This window comes from Cloeon dipterum, chromosome X (genome assembly GCF_949628265.1).
Source record: "Cloeon dipterum chromosome X, ieCloDipt1.1, whole genome shotgun sequence".
In the NCBI taxonomy this organism is placed as follows: Eukaryota; Metazoa; Arthropoda; class Insecta; order Ephemeroptera; family Baetidae; genus Cloeon; species Cloeon dipterum.
In genome coordinates, this window is record NC_088790.1 from 10,429,026 (window position 1) to 10,447,854 (window position 18,829).

The 18,829-nt window shown below is 41.5% G+C and overlaps 1 protein-coding gene across 2 annotated transcripts in view; it reads right to left on the reverse strand.

Moving 5' to 3' along the window:
- The window catches only part of LOC135945671 (uncharacterized), a 56,942-nt gene that overhangs the window by 5,134 nt on the left and 32,979 nt on the right, over nt 1-18,829 (reverse strand). For both annotated transcript variants that reach the window (XM_065493493.1, XM_065493494.1), the window contains exon 3: nt 193-506. In XM_065493493.1, the coding sequence (XP_065349565.1) occupies nt 193-506 (314 nt within the window). The remainder of the gene's footprint in view (nt 1-192; nt 507-18,829) is intronic.

Sequence of the window (18,829 nt, forward strand, 5' to 3'; positions counted from 1 at the left end):
GCTCTGCCCGCTTCAGTTTCTATGAGGAAATAAAATATTCCGAAATGTAGGCATATTAATACAATTTAAATACGTAACCACATAAAATTTAAAATTTTCTCAGTTATTTTTGATATTTCTATGCATATTTCAGTTTTTTAAGGATATCATATGAATGAAGAATGTACGGTAAAGAAAATTTGAGTAACTGACCTGTAGCGCCGACGTCTCTCCATCATCGCTGGCCGGCGAGCTGGCCGTGTCAACGCTGCTCGAGTCGCTGCAGTTCTTCCACAATTTACCGCCCTTGAGGATGCCGCTGAGCTGCGGCTGCTCCTGCTCGCCGCCAGCCTCACGCACAATCCGACGCTCCGTCACTGTCGTCAGCGTGATCGTCTCCACGATGTACCTCTGCTGCTGCTGTTGCTGTTGGTGCTGCGACGCGCACGCCGAACATGCAGAGCACTGCTCGCAGATCGGCGACTGACACCCGTCCTCGTCCTGCGCTTCGCCACTTGACTCTGATTCTGAAACACCAAAGACAAAAAAAAATGAATAAAGGGGCTGAATTTGATCGTTGTTTTTAGATTTTTTAAGAATTGAATATTAGGTGAATTGGGTGAATTCGATTGTCCAGAAGGATATCATTGAGAGAAAAATGTTATTTTTTCTAATCATGAAATTGTGATTCCACAAACCGACTTAACCAGCATTTTTTGACGGAAAACGGCTCAAATCGCCAAAATTCGGGAGAAGTTTTTAAATAAGTGATCGCACTCAACGGCGGTCAATAGTTCCGCTTGCGAAAAAGTTGTTTGACCCTTAAATATTTCCTGACCGTAAACTGAAATATTAATTTAATAGACTGGCTTAAGTTTCAACAAAAAATGAGGCAATACCATTTCAGCTCTAGTATATTTGCTCCTAATTTTTCAACTATTGCAAAATCCTCCCATTTTAGTTTCAATTGTCCATTTTTTTCCGGAAAAATTTAACTCGATTACCTCAGCAATTATTTACGAGTTTTCTTGTAACATTAATATTTGTATTTTTTTATTACTGTCTGGAACACGGCAAATTATGTTGAGTTGTGTTAAATAAAAGTTATGAAATCAGTTACTTCAAAGATAAGTGTCGGTGTAATGGTTTCGTCTGGAGAGAAATGTGTATTCAGTCTCAGAATATCACTGGCATCGCGGTATTAAATAAACCACTCAAGAGCAAGCAGTTGTTAAACTACAAACGAGAAATAGCCGTTCGCGAGTTTGCATCGAAAGAGATAACACATAGTAAGCAAAGCCTGCACTGCGGAGGTTCAGCGATTTTTTCTCCTCGTTCATGGAACTAACCGCACAATGCATGTAAACTCTTTTTACAATAACCAATTAGTTTTAACGTATTTTTGGCACCAGGCGTGCCAAACGGAGCCGAAATAGCACAACAAAATCAGCGCGCCAGGCGCGGCGCGAGCACTCTCCATACGGCATTCCGCATAATAAAAACGAACGAAAATAGAGCCATAAAGCGCGCGTTTTTCCTTGCCTTCTCACGTTGCAGCGCTAAAGAGCAAATGTTCAAACTCCCTAGACACTTATTCTTCTCGAGCAGAATAAAATCGGATATCGGAACCCCAGTTGTGCGCGGCCATTATCATCTGGATGAAAATTTTCCGACTAAATATTCCGCACATAAAGTTGAGAGCGCCCGCCGTCCGTCTCCGATAGAATTCAAAGCGGCAATAAATCCTGAACTAACAGCAGCAGCTGAAAGGCGTGCGTTTTTACTGCGGAGAACGCCTGCTGCATTGACAAGCAGGCAACCCGCGTCGCCTCTCGGACAAACAGGTTGCCCGCCCCATTGAGGAGGCAGGCACACAAGAAGGCAGCGCAGATCCAACAAAGGCCTTTTATATCAGCGTGCGAGAGTGGCCGTTTTTGAATGTGCACGTCGGCTCGTCGACGCTGAGGCGGAAATTTGCGACTCGTTACGACGCGCGGGCTGAAATTCCCGCTGATAAGGCTTCAATTTGGCCGTCGCCGCGTTTATTGCGCGCACTTATGAACGGAGCGGACGAACCACGACCCTGTGAGATCAAAATCTGGAAATATGGGTTTGTTCCAAGAAGTTGTACGTCTCGCGTCTGCCGTTTGCGGCAATGCGGCTGATGCAGGACGTTTTAGGAAGATTGCTCTTGACCTAGGGCTGCCTTTTTTGCTGAGCTTCTATTTTTATGGCGGCGTCAACAGAGCTACCAATCCCAAAGATTCTACTGGTAAAAATATGTAGCTGTCGAAATACCTTAATATGGGCATTTCATGTAAGAACAATTTTCAGACATTTGTGGAACGTAAAATGCATTTGACTCTCATTTTATTTCTTGACCAAAAATGAAACAGGTTTTGATGGATCTCTATTTGACTAAATCTAGAAAAGTATTTTTATGTTTGCGGTGTTGCCCTGTTTTTCAGCTCTCCCACAGCCGTGGTTTTGTTATCCCACACGTTTTCCTCAAAATACAGCAAAAAATAGAGTGTTTAAAAAAGTATAAAATCGTTTTCCACTTTCATTATATTTGGATTTATGAACTCTGCCTTAAATCGAAAATTTATTTAAAAAAATAACACCAGCACACAAAGAATATAGCCTTGACATTTGACATTTACAACTGGCTGGATTTTTGTGCCTGGACAAATTGGCCTGCTGGTAAAAAAACTTCTCCAGCAAAAACATGTCCCTTGTGCATGTTGGGAGAAGAGCTAACTCCAATCTACACGCTTGTCTGCCACTTTATATCAGCGCGATAGGCGAACGAATGCCTCCGCGAGGGCAGAAACTTGCCAAACACCCGTGGGAGGTTGAATTATTAGTTGTTGCTGGCGGAAATCAATGCGTCCCGCGCCCACCTCGGGCCACGCGCGCCTTGAAAGGTTAATTACGAGGAGAGCGAGTGTGTTGGCCGGGATAATGGCGGGCGTTAGAGAGAGCAGCGGCGGCTGCAGAGCGAGTCGTCATTACGGAACAGCGCGTCCGTCCGCCTGCCTGCCTGCCTGAGTGGCGAGATGCGGCGCAGCAGCCCCCAAGGGCAGCAACTTCAGACTTTTCTCTGAGCCCAACGTACAGACACTTAAAATTCATCGTCGGCAGGCTTTGGGAAACTCGCTTCCCGCTCCACTTCGACACGTCTGCTGCCGTAATTATATTACTTTGGAATTGTTCTGCTTCGTGGACCCGATTGTTCGCTTTTGAAAAATATTAAGAATACTGCGAGAAGCTGTTATCGTTGTTGTTGGTTAGATATGAAACAAAAATTGCACGGAAAGTATAGTTTCAACATTTTTAGACCAGCCCGTTGGCTCGCATTTTCAAGTCATTGCAGAAAGTTTCAATGCAAAAGGAGAAATTTTTAAGCATTTCTGGGATCGATTACTGGCTGCCCAATATCAGAGATAGCAAACGGTGGTTAATTTAAATACTTGGAATGCTTACATTGTTCAACGAGCTGGGAATCGTCACGGCGCCAACTTTCCACTTGCTGGTTTTCACACCTTTTCAGCGGCTTTAGGGACAAACGTCTGACGTTTCAATAAAAGACTTCAGTACGGGGAGGCCACATTGGGCCCAAGCTCCTCTGCGGCCACTCAAACCCCATGTAATTCGCTCGGCGGTGTTATTGGGACCCGGCGAGCTCATAGTCCCCAGGATGTGCTGAACAGTTTGTAGATCACCATTCAATTTTCTCGCTTTCTAAGTAATTCATTGAGAATGTCTAATAAGAATCAGAGTTTGTCATTGTCAACCCCTATTTGCTCCGTGCATCTTTAACAATAAATTAGTAAGTTTCCTTTGCTACGAGCAACATTTTAATATGCTTGATTCATTTACCAGTTTCTACACGAGAACCTTCCTCATTAATAAGAGTGGAAGGCAAAGCACAGTAGGTTATGAAAATTGCAAAAATAATTGAATCCCATCCGACAGACTTGCAATCTGACTTAATCAACCCTCACGTTTGCAGTTCACAGCACCTGGAGCTCTAGCTGGATTTTTCTCAGATCTAGGCTACTTGTGCCGTTGATTAAGGCGCTGCCGAGCGTCGGAGATAATTGATTGCGCGTGTAATGGCATCGACAATTTAATTAGAGCCGTCAACACCTCGTCACGCGGCGGCGGCATCGATTCGAGCACCAACAAGCAAGCGCCGTGATTAAAATTCGCGGGGTGCGAGATGAAGCGACGTCAGCAGACCCCCGAGCGAGCCGCAGATAGAAAAAGTCGAGCGCGCGCGTCCGTAATGACATGACCTTTCGCAGCCTCAGGCGCCAATGCTCCCTATACGCGCAGCGGCGAGAGTGACGCGCGGCTTTATCTGCGACCGCCGACCTACTTTCAGGGTGTACGCGGAAGTGACTTTTTCTTAATTTCCCGCACGTGCCTCGCTCCTGGCGGCAGATGCTGTCATTTCTTGCAAGCCACACTTGTTGGACAGCAAAATTTTTGCTCTGTAGATAAAATATGACTAGTCACTGGCAAAAATCTCCGAAATCTCCCAAAAATCCATCCGTGAGTTTTGTACAAGTCGTTTCAAGCGAGACTCAGACTGAATTTTTGTCCATTACTCTATTTTTCCGAAACATCGATAAGAATTATAAATTTTGGCAATTCACTGACTTCTGCCTTCCACAAGAAAAAGAACTGATAGGAAATCAATGGAAAATTCAAATGCAATGCTTTCTCTTATTTCCTTCCACTCCTTGAGTGTGCTGGGTCCCTGTGCGGCCTGGTGCGCCCATGTTATCCGTTCGCGGTGTTATAGGGACCCGGGTTTCAGCATTCGTGCTAGTGCAGTGCGCGCCCTTCCCGGTCCTCGGGCAGGGATAAAAAGAGCAAAAAAACTGTTAGCTAGATTCGAAATAAATTTTATGTAATTCACGGATGAAAAAATAATAGCCCCTTAAAAATTTACCACCAGAAATTAAAAAAAAATAACGTCTAGCATTTTTAATCCTACTCTCATGCACTCTACCCTCGTTAGTTAAATCTCATATCTGGAGTAAATGTAACTCGACTCTGCATACAAACCAGTGCACTTGAAAAGACGCCTACACAAATTGACACTTGCAGCCGCATTTATACGCTGACAGGCATCTCTTTTTAACCAACCAACATGGCCGCTAGCGTCAACCGCGTGCGTGCTGGAGGGACCTAGTCTATGCATGAGGCAGAGTCGAGAAAAGACCATTATTTGCTCCGCGAGACAGAACCGACGCATGCATTTTTGATGCGGAGAGGCCTCTTCTCGCAGCCTCGCCAGCGCGCCGAACAAAAGCTGCGAGCGCCACGGTTAATTGCCGCTATTTGCCGGTGTGCTGTGTGCTCTCACGACGGTTTAAACGGCCGCCATTTTTATCGGCCACATAGAACGACGGAACAGCACTCTGCGTGAGCATGTAAACGGTTTACGCCAAGGCACGAAAGAGTGTCACCATGCTCTGATTAATGCTGCATTTTAATTGCAAAAATTTGTGCCGAGACTTGAACTCTTTGAAAACTCTTTGCGAGTGCTTTGAAAGAGTCTATACATCAGCGCTCTTTCAGCAACAGAGTTCCGCGAATGCAGTTTGAGCGGACTAACGAGACCGGAAAAAGCGTGGAGAGGAAAATTTTATATTCCGCACACACGCGCCGACCGACCGTTCCTGCTTCAGACCTCACAATCAGAGCTGGCTTTGCTTCCTTTGTTTCTTTATTAGTTTGGAAGAAAAGTGCCGTTGCTATAAACTGCTACAACGACGGCAATTAATACTGAATGGCGGCTCAGATTTCTTCCGCCACAATCGGAGGCCGTTCGGAAGCGATAATCGATTCGAAATGCAGACTCACACGTGTCCTCGCGACAAGTTCAAACAAGCAGCGTCCGCTTTTTTGCAGCTGAGAGCTGGCTGAACCTACCCTTTAGTACAAATTGGGTTCCGGGGTGACCTAGAATAGGGACATTTCAGTCTCGGAGGGGCCGCAACAACTAAAACACTGCTGCTTTGCTCTTAAAATTGCCGTGATAATGTAGCTAAAGATAAGATTGCGTTAAAGAAATGCAAAGATTAAAAGTTTCGTACTTGAAAGTGTTGCTCATTGCTAGATTAAACAGGCAATTGGGCCAAGGAAGAAATTCGTAGACAAGTGGAAAATGATCCCCGTAAAATCAGTTCAAATTTGTAAAATCATGAGATTAGTCTTTGTAATTTTGTCTGTTAGCGGCCTTGGCCTTGAAATAGCGAGACATGACCCCAGAATTCATGGCCTTTTGTTATAAAATGTCTCTTGTATTCAGTCCTGATTTCAAATGGTAATCTAGTTTCGCATTTTCATTACCCGCTATTAAAATTCAACAATTTACGTCTGCCATTTGGTGCAGTGGGAGCACCATTACCCTTTCAAATTAGAAGAACGAAAAAACTTCGTCAGAAATATCTTTTCTAGCTGTCCGAGGGAAGAAATACACTTGCGCAGACTTGGCAACTAATGATCCGGGGAAAGCATTGCAAAAAATGTCTCGTCCATTAAATGAAACGAGGGTGGATATTCCACGCAGGGCAAAGAGCCGATTGGGCTGCGAGCACGGGCGAAAATGAATTTCGCCGCCTCTCGATTCAGTGGGTTTGTGCAATGTTTCACTCGCACAAAAGTTAGATTATTATTTTCGTGCTCGGCACCGTAGCGGCATGATTAATGGCGAGAATGACGATGTGTGATTAATCGAGCCCACGGGGACGACCTGCGGCTTCGGCAGAGTTGCGCAGCAGCCATGCACAAGACCACAAAATGAGAGGTTCAATGCGAGAGCGTGCACTTGGGAGCTAATTTGGTTTCATCTCCGCGCTCCGACCATCGTTGCGATAAGGACGAAGCACTGCAGCGGTGATGCAATGTTTTCGTCCTCCCTTTGACCAGCTCTAGTTGCTAATTGTGTTTCACATGAGGATAAATACTTAGCAATTTTTTTTATCAAGCTTTAGCTGGCAACTGTCAACTGTAAGCCTTTTCAACACCAGTAAATCGTTAGATATTATTTAGCTACTGTTGAGACGCTTAAAATTTGTATTTGAAACGTGTTTGCTTGTAATAAAAAGAAAAAAAATCAATGATGAGTTAAGTTTGAATCACTAATTTACAAAATTTTAATGGAAAATCACCTGTTTTTTAATTTCGTTGAAGTCCATTAAAAGAGTGTTGATATACTGCAAAACCCCGAAAAACTTTTTTCCAATTCATAAAAAATTTCCTAAGGGTTCAGTCAAAGCCAAAATTGATTGTATTGCAATTTTTTTAGAAAAATGGCTACAGGGTTAGTATAAGGACTCTCTCCCTGCTTAAAACCTTCCCCCCCCCCCAACAAAGAGTTTCTCTAAAAAGTATAATACACCGTTTGATAGATCTCGACGAGAGCAGGAATCGAAACATTTTACAAGAAGATATGGTCAAGCAGGTTAATTTTGGACATAATTGGCAAAATTTGAATATTTGTAGTATCGATGGCCCTCTTTTTGACTTTTGCTCACTGCAGAACATAATTTTTATAAAACTAGCGATTCGATCAATTCTTTACTGCAACCAACATATATATCTAATAATTTTCCATTGTTCCCCGTATCAATATACTTTCAATTTGAAGATTTAATTTGGTATTTGATTTTTACCAGTCATTGTGTATATTTTGCATTTTTCCGATTTTTTATTCTTTTTTATTATTTGCAAGAGAATTTCAGCAGAAACTTTTGGTAAACTTTAAAATTTTCCTTTCGTCAGTTTTTTTTAATTATTTTGATTTATTTGCTTGTTAGCTTTCTCCATGAAAAGTGAATAAAAACGAGACCCAACTCTGATATTTTGTTACAAGATCGGCAAAAATGAAGCAAGATAATAGTTTCTCTCGCAGGGGCAGTGAATCGTGAAGCCGAACAAACAGAGGAACGAAGCTTGGCGAATCATATCTTTCAATTTGGAGGAGACTTACATCAGGCGGCTCAGGAATAAAAACGAAGTGCTGCGTTGCGCGGATGGGTCGGGCACATTTCACGTTTGCTTACTTGCATGTCGGATTCGCTTGGGAAGGGAAAATAAAATAAAAAAGGAGAGGAAAAGATGGCTCGATTTGGCAGCGGCACGAGGTGGCGAAGATGGAGCAGCATCTCGGCTCCTTGTGCCAATCAATAAGTAACGAGAGACGAAAAAGAGCAGCGTGCAGCGTGCAAAATAAGACACCGACCGATCTATACTACAATATGATCTCGGGCAAAGAGAAAAAAGCGAGTGCCGAAGTAAAAAGCTATCTTTCCGATGTACTCTTGTGAAAGTACATATTATATTTTCTGCGCGTCGCGTAGCCCCACGGAAATTGGAAAAATTCGATGACGGCACCGTGTGTTACGGCTATTTTTGCCTGGTCCGTCGGCGCACGCACAACGAACTCCCCGAAGGCTTCATATTATTTTTTGCGGCAAACTTTTATTTGCTGAACTGGAAGTGTGCATGCACGGCGCAAAAAGTTCTCGCGAAACTTTTTCTAATTCACAAGCTCCCGCCGCGAATGCAGCCCTTTGCCGTGGACGCAGAACAGCCCTGCGCTTCCTTTGAGTAATTACTCCAGCATATTTCCCAGCAGCAGCAGAGAAGATGAGGGGCAGTAACTTTTTAATTACTTAGCAAACGATGTGTACATGGCGTGGGAGCTGTCTCGATTTTTATTATCAATCAGCTCATTAGATGCGAATGTGATAAACTCGAGGACGCTCGTTTTTATTCGGTTGTTGGGCCACAAAGTGCAGCATCATCAAAGCATTCAAAGTTAGTGCTAAATTTGCTAACTCAGCTCTGCAACGTAAACAACTGCCGTCAGTGGTGCTTAACTGAAACAGTCTGCTCTGTTTTATGGAGGAAAAAGTCCGGCCGTTCGCAAAATCCCGCACAGTAGCCAAGCTCCTCTTGGGAACACATAACTCGTTCAAAAAAGATTTCTTGATGAAGCAAAAACCACCTTCGTCCTTTTTAAGGTTGAGTTTTTCACGCGTGTTGAATTGACTAAAATATAAAAAATACGACCTCTTCAAAAGCTGTAAATCCGGATGGGCGATTTGCATTTGGTTGCGATAAAAGAAGCAGAATTGCGCTGTCCATACAACAGAAAGAAATCAGGTCTGGGGAAATTTATAAAAGGAAGTTATGTTGCAGGGAGGGCCAGTGATTCAGAGAATCGTTCTCTTTTCAAGTAGTGCTCATCAATGTGTTTTTCAGCCCAAGCGTTTTCCTCTGCAGTTCATTTTGCAGGTACAACAGTGCTGAAAAGGCCATCAGGGTAGAAACAGCTTCTGTCTAGTATGAGAACGTGCGAGATAATTTTTCTCTTTAAGTTGTTTTTTATATCCCGATTTTTATAACAAGGACAGTTAATTATTTCGTTTAGTGAATTAAACCAATGTGCACGTTTATTCGGTAAATTTTGATTTTATTTATTTAGTTTTGAGCGTAAGGAAAAATATATAAAGGTTTTTGAAAAATTTTCTGCTTCCAAAAGAAAAGAAGTAACAATAATTTACTCTGATTATTTATTGAGCACTTTTAAAAGCTAAAATATTCCCCTTTTGGACCAAAGGTGGTGACCCAAGGCGGTGCTAAAAATCTGCGAGTAAGAGCTGGTGCACGCAGAGCGGCCGAGGCGATTGTGTGCCGCGCCGCACTAGCGCTTTCCTGCGTGGCCCATGGAAAATTCATCTGCGGCATTACACGTACACCGTACACAGCACACGCGTCTGTATATATCCAGCTAGTTCTCCCTCGGGCGCAAAACGCTTGCTCGATTTTCTCTCACTCACTATATAGGCATGGAAAGACGCCGGCCGAGGAGGAACAGCGCGCGGCCCCTGGTGGACGGGCCGGATTTTTAACGATTCAGCCGAGTAAACGTAGTCTCGGCAGCTGCCGAGGATGCAATATCATCATCACGACGCAAACAAATATAATCGCTGCTTGCTCCAGCGCGAAATGCGCTCACGGGCTCGCAAAGAGTCAAGCGAGCGGAAATTATACTCATGCGTTCGTGGCGGCGACGTGATGGCAGTTAACGCCTTCGCTCTTGACGGTGTTTGTATCCACTTAGAGAGATGAAATCTGTGTTTGCTATTAATTTAATCATGAATTCTAGCGAGCTGCTTGCTAATTAAAGGTTTTTACACTTTAAAACAAAAGTTGACACATATCGGAAAATCTCTCTGGAATAGCAAGCAGTAATCAGAGCAGATTTTAAAACAAATAAACATCAAGGACGAGCTCTTAAAAAATACTTATAATAATCAGAATATGATATTCAAGAGATACAATGAGGTAAAACGTTTGTCCCCAGTGAAAGATCAAAATAATTGCCACCACCGTTATTTTACATCCTTCCCGAGAAGGGAAAGAAAACATTGAAATTCTAGACGGAATCACGAGGAAACACACAAAAGCACTGCAGCTCTATTTCTTCATCATTAGAAACGTCGTCACTGAAGGTTGCAATTATTACTGAAAGGAAGGAATCGTCTTTCGTCTTGGTTACAAGACTGATGTTGTTGGTTGGCAATCGATATTATAAGACACCTCAACCCATTCCAGCAGTTGTCTAGCTTTCCCTCTCATTTATCTGGAAATCGACCGGAAAATTAGAGCAGCAGCAGAGCGTAAACTGGATGGGATATCGCATTAAGGCATATATAATTTTCACTCTCCCTGAACGTAGATTTCCTTGTTACATCCATGCAAGTAACAGGATTATTATCATTTTCCAACGTGTAAAATATAATGTGTTAAAAATTGATTTTACGAGGTGTAAAACTTGTTGGATTTTTATTCGAGAAAGTTTAATTTTATGTTTTTTTCACTTAAGCAGAAATTGTAATCGCAATCAGCAGGTATTAAAGTAGAGCTTTACAGGCCAACAATTAAGAACATTTTGCATTGTTAGCTACAGCAAGACAAGTAGTGGTTATTTGAGTCTTTAGTAGTAGGTGGAAATTAAACCTTGCGGGATTTTCAACAAATCTTCTCTTTTATAAACGTCAGTCACTTGGCGACTTAGTCTAAGAGATTACAAGGACCTTTAAACAAAATTGATACACGACTTAGAATTGACAATTTAAAGAGATTTGTCTTGAAGAACAATTTAAAATTAGAAAAGAATTTACCCGATTGAGCCGGGTCCTTCACAATTAAACGCTCGGAACACTTAAGATATGCGACTTGTTGGCTCGTGTGTCCGGCGAAAACTAATTTAAATTAAAAATCTCTCTCTCTGTTGCATTAACGAATTTCTAACAATCATGAATAACAATACCCTGGACTAAAAATGAAAAAGGAGTGGGAGCTCGGCTCCGCAACCACTACATTTAGTCCGGGGGGAGTAAACTGGAAGTTTTAAGAGACAATAACTAAACTCAAATTGCAAATCTTACTTTTCTGCACGACTTTGCAGTTTTCTCGACAGTTTCAGTTTGATCGGTCTGCTCTTCCACCACTTTGCTTTTAACTACTTCTATTGTAGAGACAGACTCTGTGGCTAAAATAAAAGCTGGTTTCAGACGGTCTACACTGACATTTTTGTGCTGGCCTTTGATTTCTAACTTGAAAAACTTGGGTCCTCTTTCTACTATCGGGAAAGGACCAGTGTATGGAGGCTGCAATGATTTTCTGACCGCATCAGTACGCACAAAACAGTGTGAAGCAGTAGCCATATCAGGATGAACAAATGTTTTGAGGTGATTTGAATGGTGTGAAGCAGGAGTCGGACGTAATTTCTCAATGATCGCGCGCAATTTAATTAACAACTCATGTTGCGGCATTTCATTCTCGGATTTAACGAAAAATTCACCCGGCAATTTTAATTGTTCGCCGTATAACAACTCTGCTGTGCTGCACCTCAAATCCTCCTTTAACACAGTTCGCAATCCTAGCAAAACGGTTGACAAGGCGGCTGTCCATTGCCCTTTGTGGCACATGAGCGCTGCTTTAAGCGTGCGATGCAAGCGCTCCACCATGCCATTACACTGTGGATGATAAGCAGTTGTGAAATCTAGTTTAAATCCCATCTGTTCGGCCAGTTTTTCAAACAGATCAGAAATGAATTGTCTACCTTGGTCACATACCACAGTCAGAGGACAACCGAAACGGCAAATCCAATTTTCATAAAATGCTCGAGAAACGGTCTCGGCAGTAATGTCGGTTAACGGAATTGCCTCAGGCCACCGGGTGTACCTGTCAATGACTGTCAAGAGATATTTAAAACCATCTGAATATGGCAAAGTGACCAAGTCCACATGCAAAGATGAGAATCTGTGTTCAGGCAGGGAAAAACTTTGTAATGGTGTGCGATTGTGCACGTGGATCTTTGACGTTTGGCAAGCAAGACACGCTTTTGACCACTCTGTACAGTCTTTCTTCATTCCTGGCCACACAAATTTTTGAGTTATCATTCTCACAGTGGTTTTAATACCAGGATGGCTTAGTCCGTGCACCAAATCAAACGCCTGTTTCCTAAATTGTGAAGTGACGAATGGTCTAATTTTTCCATTGGTGCAATCACACCAAACTCTCAAATCTGAATTTGGCAGAGGGTAATCAAGAAGTTGTAATGCAGACTTCCCCTTGCGTGCAAGAGCAAGTTCTGCGTCACTTACTTGAGCTTGCGCCAATTCCAGAAGTGGGAATCTAGCTGTGATCGCTGCTAGTCTCGACATTGTGTCCGCGACAATATTGCAATTTCCCCGGATAAATTGAATGTCGGTAGAATACTGGCTTATACGCTCCAAATGATTGCATTGTCGCGGGGTGCAGTCTTGTCTATTTTTGGTGAAAGCAAAAGTCAACGGTAGATGGTCAGTCAGAATAGTGAAATTTCGGCCCTCGAGATGATGCCTGAATTTTTTAACCGCGTCATTGATCGCTAACAATTCGCGATCGTAAGTGGAGTACTTTTGCTCGGTTTTTGACAATTTTCTACTGAAAAATGCCAAGGGCTGCCAGTCTTCCTCCACACGTCGGGGTCACCAATTTAGTAGTAGGTGGAAATTAAACCTTGCGGGATTTTCAACAAATCTTCTCTTTTATAAACGTCAGTCACTTGGCGACTTAGTCTAAGAGATTACAAGGACCTTTAAACAAAATTGATACACGACTTAGAATTGACAATTTAAAGAGATTTGTCTTGAAGAACAATTTAAAATTAGAAAAGAATTTACCCGATTGAGCCGGGTCCTTCACAATTAAACGCTCGGAACACTTAAGATATGCGACTTGTTGGCTCGTGTGTCCGGCGAAAACTAATTTAAATTAAAAATCTCTCTCTCTGTTGCATTAACGAATTTCTAACAATCATGAATAACAATACCCTGGACTAAAAATGAAAAAGGAGTGGGAGCTCGGCTCCGCAACCACTACAAGTCTATAGTTTGAGGAATTTAGCTAAAGTTTATTTCCACAACGTACATTAATAAAATCAGGACTGTCTGAGAAACAGTAAAATTTCGGATTTTGCCGAATTTCTCGAACATTTAACGGTTTTTCAAACATTTTTGGTTCGATTTCTCTCGTCGCGATCAATCTAACATTGAGCGAATAATGAGTCTAAGTTCCCTGCTGGTAAAATTAAATCTTTATTTTTCAAAAGAAAAGCACGCAAACTTTTAAGCCGATTTTATCTTAAATTTAAACGGCAATCTAGGAAAATCCCGATTTTAAGAGATATTTTCTAATTTTTATTAAATGTAAAAAGGATTTTTACAATTATTCCGTAGAGCTTCCAAAGGTTCCATTTAAATATTTATCTGCTGAAAGGAATTTAAAATTTAATCTTTTTAGGTCTTCACATTACACAACTTTTAATTGTTTATGTCGGACAAAGATTATTAACAAATTAATTTCTTAATTAGATCCTGACAAAGAGTTCTTCATAATGAACGGAGAAAGGTAATTTTCTTTGTCGTGATTTAGAATTTCTTCCTACAAGGAAAATAATGCAGAAAATCAGTGTAAAACGAGGAGCTAATAAAATTAACCCTTGAAATTGAGGATGTACTCGGCACGCTTTGTTTTCGCAGCAATTTTCTTCTCAACGGTCGCAAAGAGAGGCGCACTTTTTCCCGCCCCCGAGTGAGTGCGCATAATATAGTGCTGGCTTTGCGAAGTTTAATCACCTCGCTCGGTGCTTTTGTTCCCCGCTCTGCTCACACACACGCACCCCCTCCCCCCGAGGGGGTGGCAGAAGCCTTTCAAGTCACACCTTCGCACAATTCGTGCTATGCATGCGCTTGATTGATCGCCTTTCGCCGCTGCTGGAACTCGACTCATTCATTTCGCCGACTGAGAGGCAAGCACCCACGCGCGCCGGGACATGTTATGTACGTAGCATCTCACATCTGCGGCGCGTCGCTCGCGTGGGCGGACGCCGGCTGGGAAAGCTGCAGCGGCACGGAAACCGAGCTGTATGCGTGGGCGAGCGCAAAAACGCCGGGCGAATTCCCAACTTGAACAATACCCTTCTGGGCAGCGCACAAAGCCGTTTCACGAATGCGTGCAAAATTTATGCAAAATTAACAAGGGACAGTGAAAAAGTGGAACATTTTACGAGGTACGTCTGAGCCACAAAAACTCGCTGCAGTTTAAATGTTGTAAATATAATAGTGTCTGAAGTATTCAAGATAATGGATTTCAGTAATGAAATTTAGAGCTTTCCCTTCCCCTTCTTCAAATTGTTTGCTTTTTTCTGTGCATATAGATCTCCACTAGCGTCCATTGTTTTACTACATCCATGCATAATCAGCAAGAAATATTCCACCCAGTACAGAACCTAGTGTATCTGCATCTGGACTACTAAAAAACAACGAATGAATTAAAATTAAAACTGTTAAATAACAAAAGGTGAAAAAGGAAAACCAAATAGGGTGGTTTAATTTTCAGAAAGACTTCAAATCTATATTTTATTTAAATGCTTCTAGGAGGCTCACGGAACTTCTAGATCTTTTTGGTAATATTTAGAGCAGAATTTCAATCACTATTGTAATGGTTAATTAAGTTGCGGGGTTTGCACGATTTTGTTTCTCTTTTCTTGTATAGTCGGACGTTTTCAACGATCATTAATTCAGAATTCTATGCAGCTAATACTGTGATGTGTAATTTGCTTTGAAGCAAAAACTTTCAGAGCCGATACAGTTGCTGTTCAGCACGAAAGTGTGTGAAATTTTCTTTGCATAATTAATTCACTTTGAAAATTCAAATTTTGTGCAAATCTCGTTGCAGAAAACCATTTATCCACAGCTGCCACGCAAATTGGAGCTGGTGAAACCGAAAGCCCATAATTTTTAATTCACGAATTAATGACATGAATTATATTTCAGTGGGTGGTCACGTCGAAAACTTTTGCATACGTCATGGCTTTTGTGCCCATCGGCTTGGTGGCAACCACATAAATAAGCAGCTCTGCGGTCGGTTGATGCAATCAGACCGCGCATTTCCATTCCCAAGCTTGTTGCCATCCGCTGCTGGTTGTTGCTACTGATGCTTTTTTTCACTTACTATTCTGAAATTCTAATTTTGTAAGCGCATATATAATAAAAATTGCTTCTGCGCGCGGAAGTAAAGCAAAGCAGAGCACTTTTTTCACTGCAGACATCATTATCGCATTAAGGACGGGTGCGTCGGCTCACTCGCGCTCACTCTATTTTCCGTGAATGTCATTTGGAAAGAAGAAGCAGAGAAGAACGACTCTTTGTCAGAGACAATGGAGACGCCGCGCACATTTATTTCCTCGAACACATATATACATTGCACTGAATGAGAAGCGAGCTGCGAGCAGCACGGACGGATTTTCCGTCGGTGAAAAGTTAATTAAGGGATGATATAAGACGCAGCACGACACTTTGTAAGTCAAGCCAGAATTTGTCTTCTATATATGGCATTAGCTCGAAAATCCATCACAGCCTTCTGAGAAGGGAGAAAAGTTGTGTATTTAGTTTTTGTACTGTTGTTAAAGTTCCCACAACTTGCTGCGGAATTTTCAGCTGTGAAATCCACACCATACTCAGAAATTGCTCTATTGTTTTCTTTCAGAGAATTCATTAGCCTATAAACTTAGGGTTTATTTGTCGGATAAGAATGAAAGATAAAAACATAAAGCATTTTCCTCGTTCTATGTGGCCAAGCTTTAATGTTTCTATTTTTATCTGACTTGACTATTTTCATTTAGGCATAAATTTTTAGTTCAACACCATTAAAATTCAGTTTTTATGAAAAATGAATTCATAAGTTAGGACAGAGCTTTGGTTATTTTTTACTATTCCTATGGAAACATGCAGAAACACAGCATGTTTGGTTAGAAGGAAAATGGTTGATTTAGATTTCCGTGAAATGTCTAAGGTCATAACTTGTGCACCTTTCAGACCCATTTTAGATAAATAGCCGTTTTTACTGAGCGCCCAATTTGATTCAGATATTCACGGAATTCCCAGCAGTGGCTGAAGCCAGGCGCAACTACGAATAATCAATTTAGGATTTGGCGTTCGCACGTGCCATCGCCTCAGTGCACGTCGCACAAATTTTCGCTCCAGGGGAAGCTGCGGAAGAGTCCATCGCGCAGACAGTTTATCCCACCGAACGACAACTCACGCAGAGCCAAGATTCAGATTTACGGCGGCCGAATGCGCTCGCTTAATCCAAGCACAACTGTTGGTGCGAAATTTACGAGCTCGCCGAAGAAAAGGAAGAGCGCTGAGGCAGTAAACACAGCGCGTGCACGAATTATTTATATTTATAATAAATTGCGCGAACTTGGCCGAGCGTGGGCTGCGATAGCAACGCATCACATGGAGGGTGAGGCAATAATTTCGCTGCGCAAACCACTCGCGGGCGAAAGTTTTGCTCATCGCCTCACAAAGTTATTGCTCGCCGAGTCTGAATTGGATTCCTGGGATTGGGATTGAACATATTACTTTGTGATTGGGAGAGCGTAATCTCTGCCGGAGATATAAGTGTCTGTTCAGAATGGCTATAAGAAAAACTCTCAAAATGGCGCGAAAAATGATATTTTCTTCCGTCTGTTTACAAGGATGACGTCAAGATTATAGAGGACGAAAGAGATGTCTCTGAATGGGAGGGAAGTTGACCGCAATCTCAATGCGAAGTTGTAAACAAGTCATTTTGTAACCAGATAATATATCAATACCAAAAGTATGACGCATCTACTTTTAGCTCTGACGTCGCTAATATGGCCTCCAAAAATTAAAATTGGCTTCTTTCATGTATTTTCTTTATTCTCTTTTATTGATTTATTGGATTTTTATGAGAGCAATAAGAAATTGTGCCAGAATTGTTATTTTAGATGAACAGTAGACATGGGAGCTGTTGGAAGTTTTCAACGCCAAAATGATGAGTGCATATCGATTATGACATCAATTTAATGTGCTCGAATCAAATTAGAGTCAGTTATCGGAAATGAAAATCGATTTTAATTCATATTTGTCTGAATGTAGCAAGTAAGATGAAAATTGATACCTACAAGCACAGTGTTTAATAAATGCATTGAGATACAACACCACTAACTCTAAAGATAGCTTGTTGTCGTAAAAAAGGTTTTTTTTATCGAAACCTCTGGGGAATAAAAAACCATTATTGATGGCCAGAAAATTATGAAAAGCAAAGAAAAAATTTATCAGCTTATTCACAATAAAATAAATCGATGTTTTGCAAGAATTCATAATTTTATTTTGCAAATTGATCAGTAATTTGCTTGAAATAAAACATTTGATTTTAACTGATTGATTAAAAAGGACTTCTGGGTCTATTACAAATTTTTAAACAGAATATCATAATTCTGAAACGCATTCATGATATCAGTTTCCAAAATTGAATATAATTTCCAAGTGTTAAAATAGAAGATGCAAAAGTGGATCAGTAAAAAATGTTTGAAATTTTCCCAAAACTCCAAGGACAAACGTCTAGTGAAATATCTGTTCTCAACTCAGCTAAAAAGACTATATGTTCGGTTAAATAATTTTTTAAAGAAATAATGCCTGAAAGAAAATATTACACTTCTTAGTCAGGGACGGTGCTTTCGTTGCTCATCTAGGGGGAAATGCGAAAAGTTTAAGGGCTCAACTTTTATAATCCCCCTTATGGTGGAGAGGAAAATTGGCAGACGAAGTTCGCACGCAAACAAACTCTTATTTACCTGTCTGGCGAGGAGTTAAAGTACTGAAAACATTGCCGCACGTAAAAAGCATGCAGCCTGCGAGGCGCGAGCGCCACGCACGTTGCATATCTAAGACTTCGGAAGGCGTTTTTCCGCTGGCAGCGAAATAAAATCAAGCAGACACGTGCGCCAGAGGTAAGAAGATTATTGCATTACCTCCATGGCCGTGGCTAGGGGGTAATCATGTGCATTTTCTCTTTGCTGCAAAGGTAATAGTTCTTTTAAAAGTTTGTCCATAAAAATGAAAAGGCGCAAAATTTTTATTTATGCTTACAAAATATTAAAAATGTGATTAAAATCCCCAAATCACTCCAAATGCCCAGAGAGTCGAGGAATAATTAAATTGAATTAGTTATTAAATTTTTAATTTCCTCTGCCTTTAATTCTTTTGTGACGATATCAACGCTAATTTAATTAAAATTTACATTTTACGAATGAATGAAAACTGACGGGTTGCTTTGAATGCTTAAAACGAGCTGCTTTCCAGCAGAAAATTGTTTGCTCGGAAAAGTTTGCAAGATCCTAGCTTTGCCGTTCTCAGGAGCTTAAAATAAATCCAGCCGTGTTTATTTTAACCGACAAAAA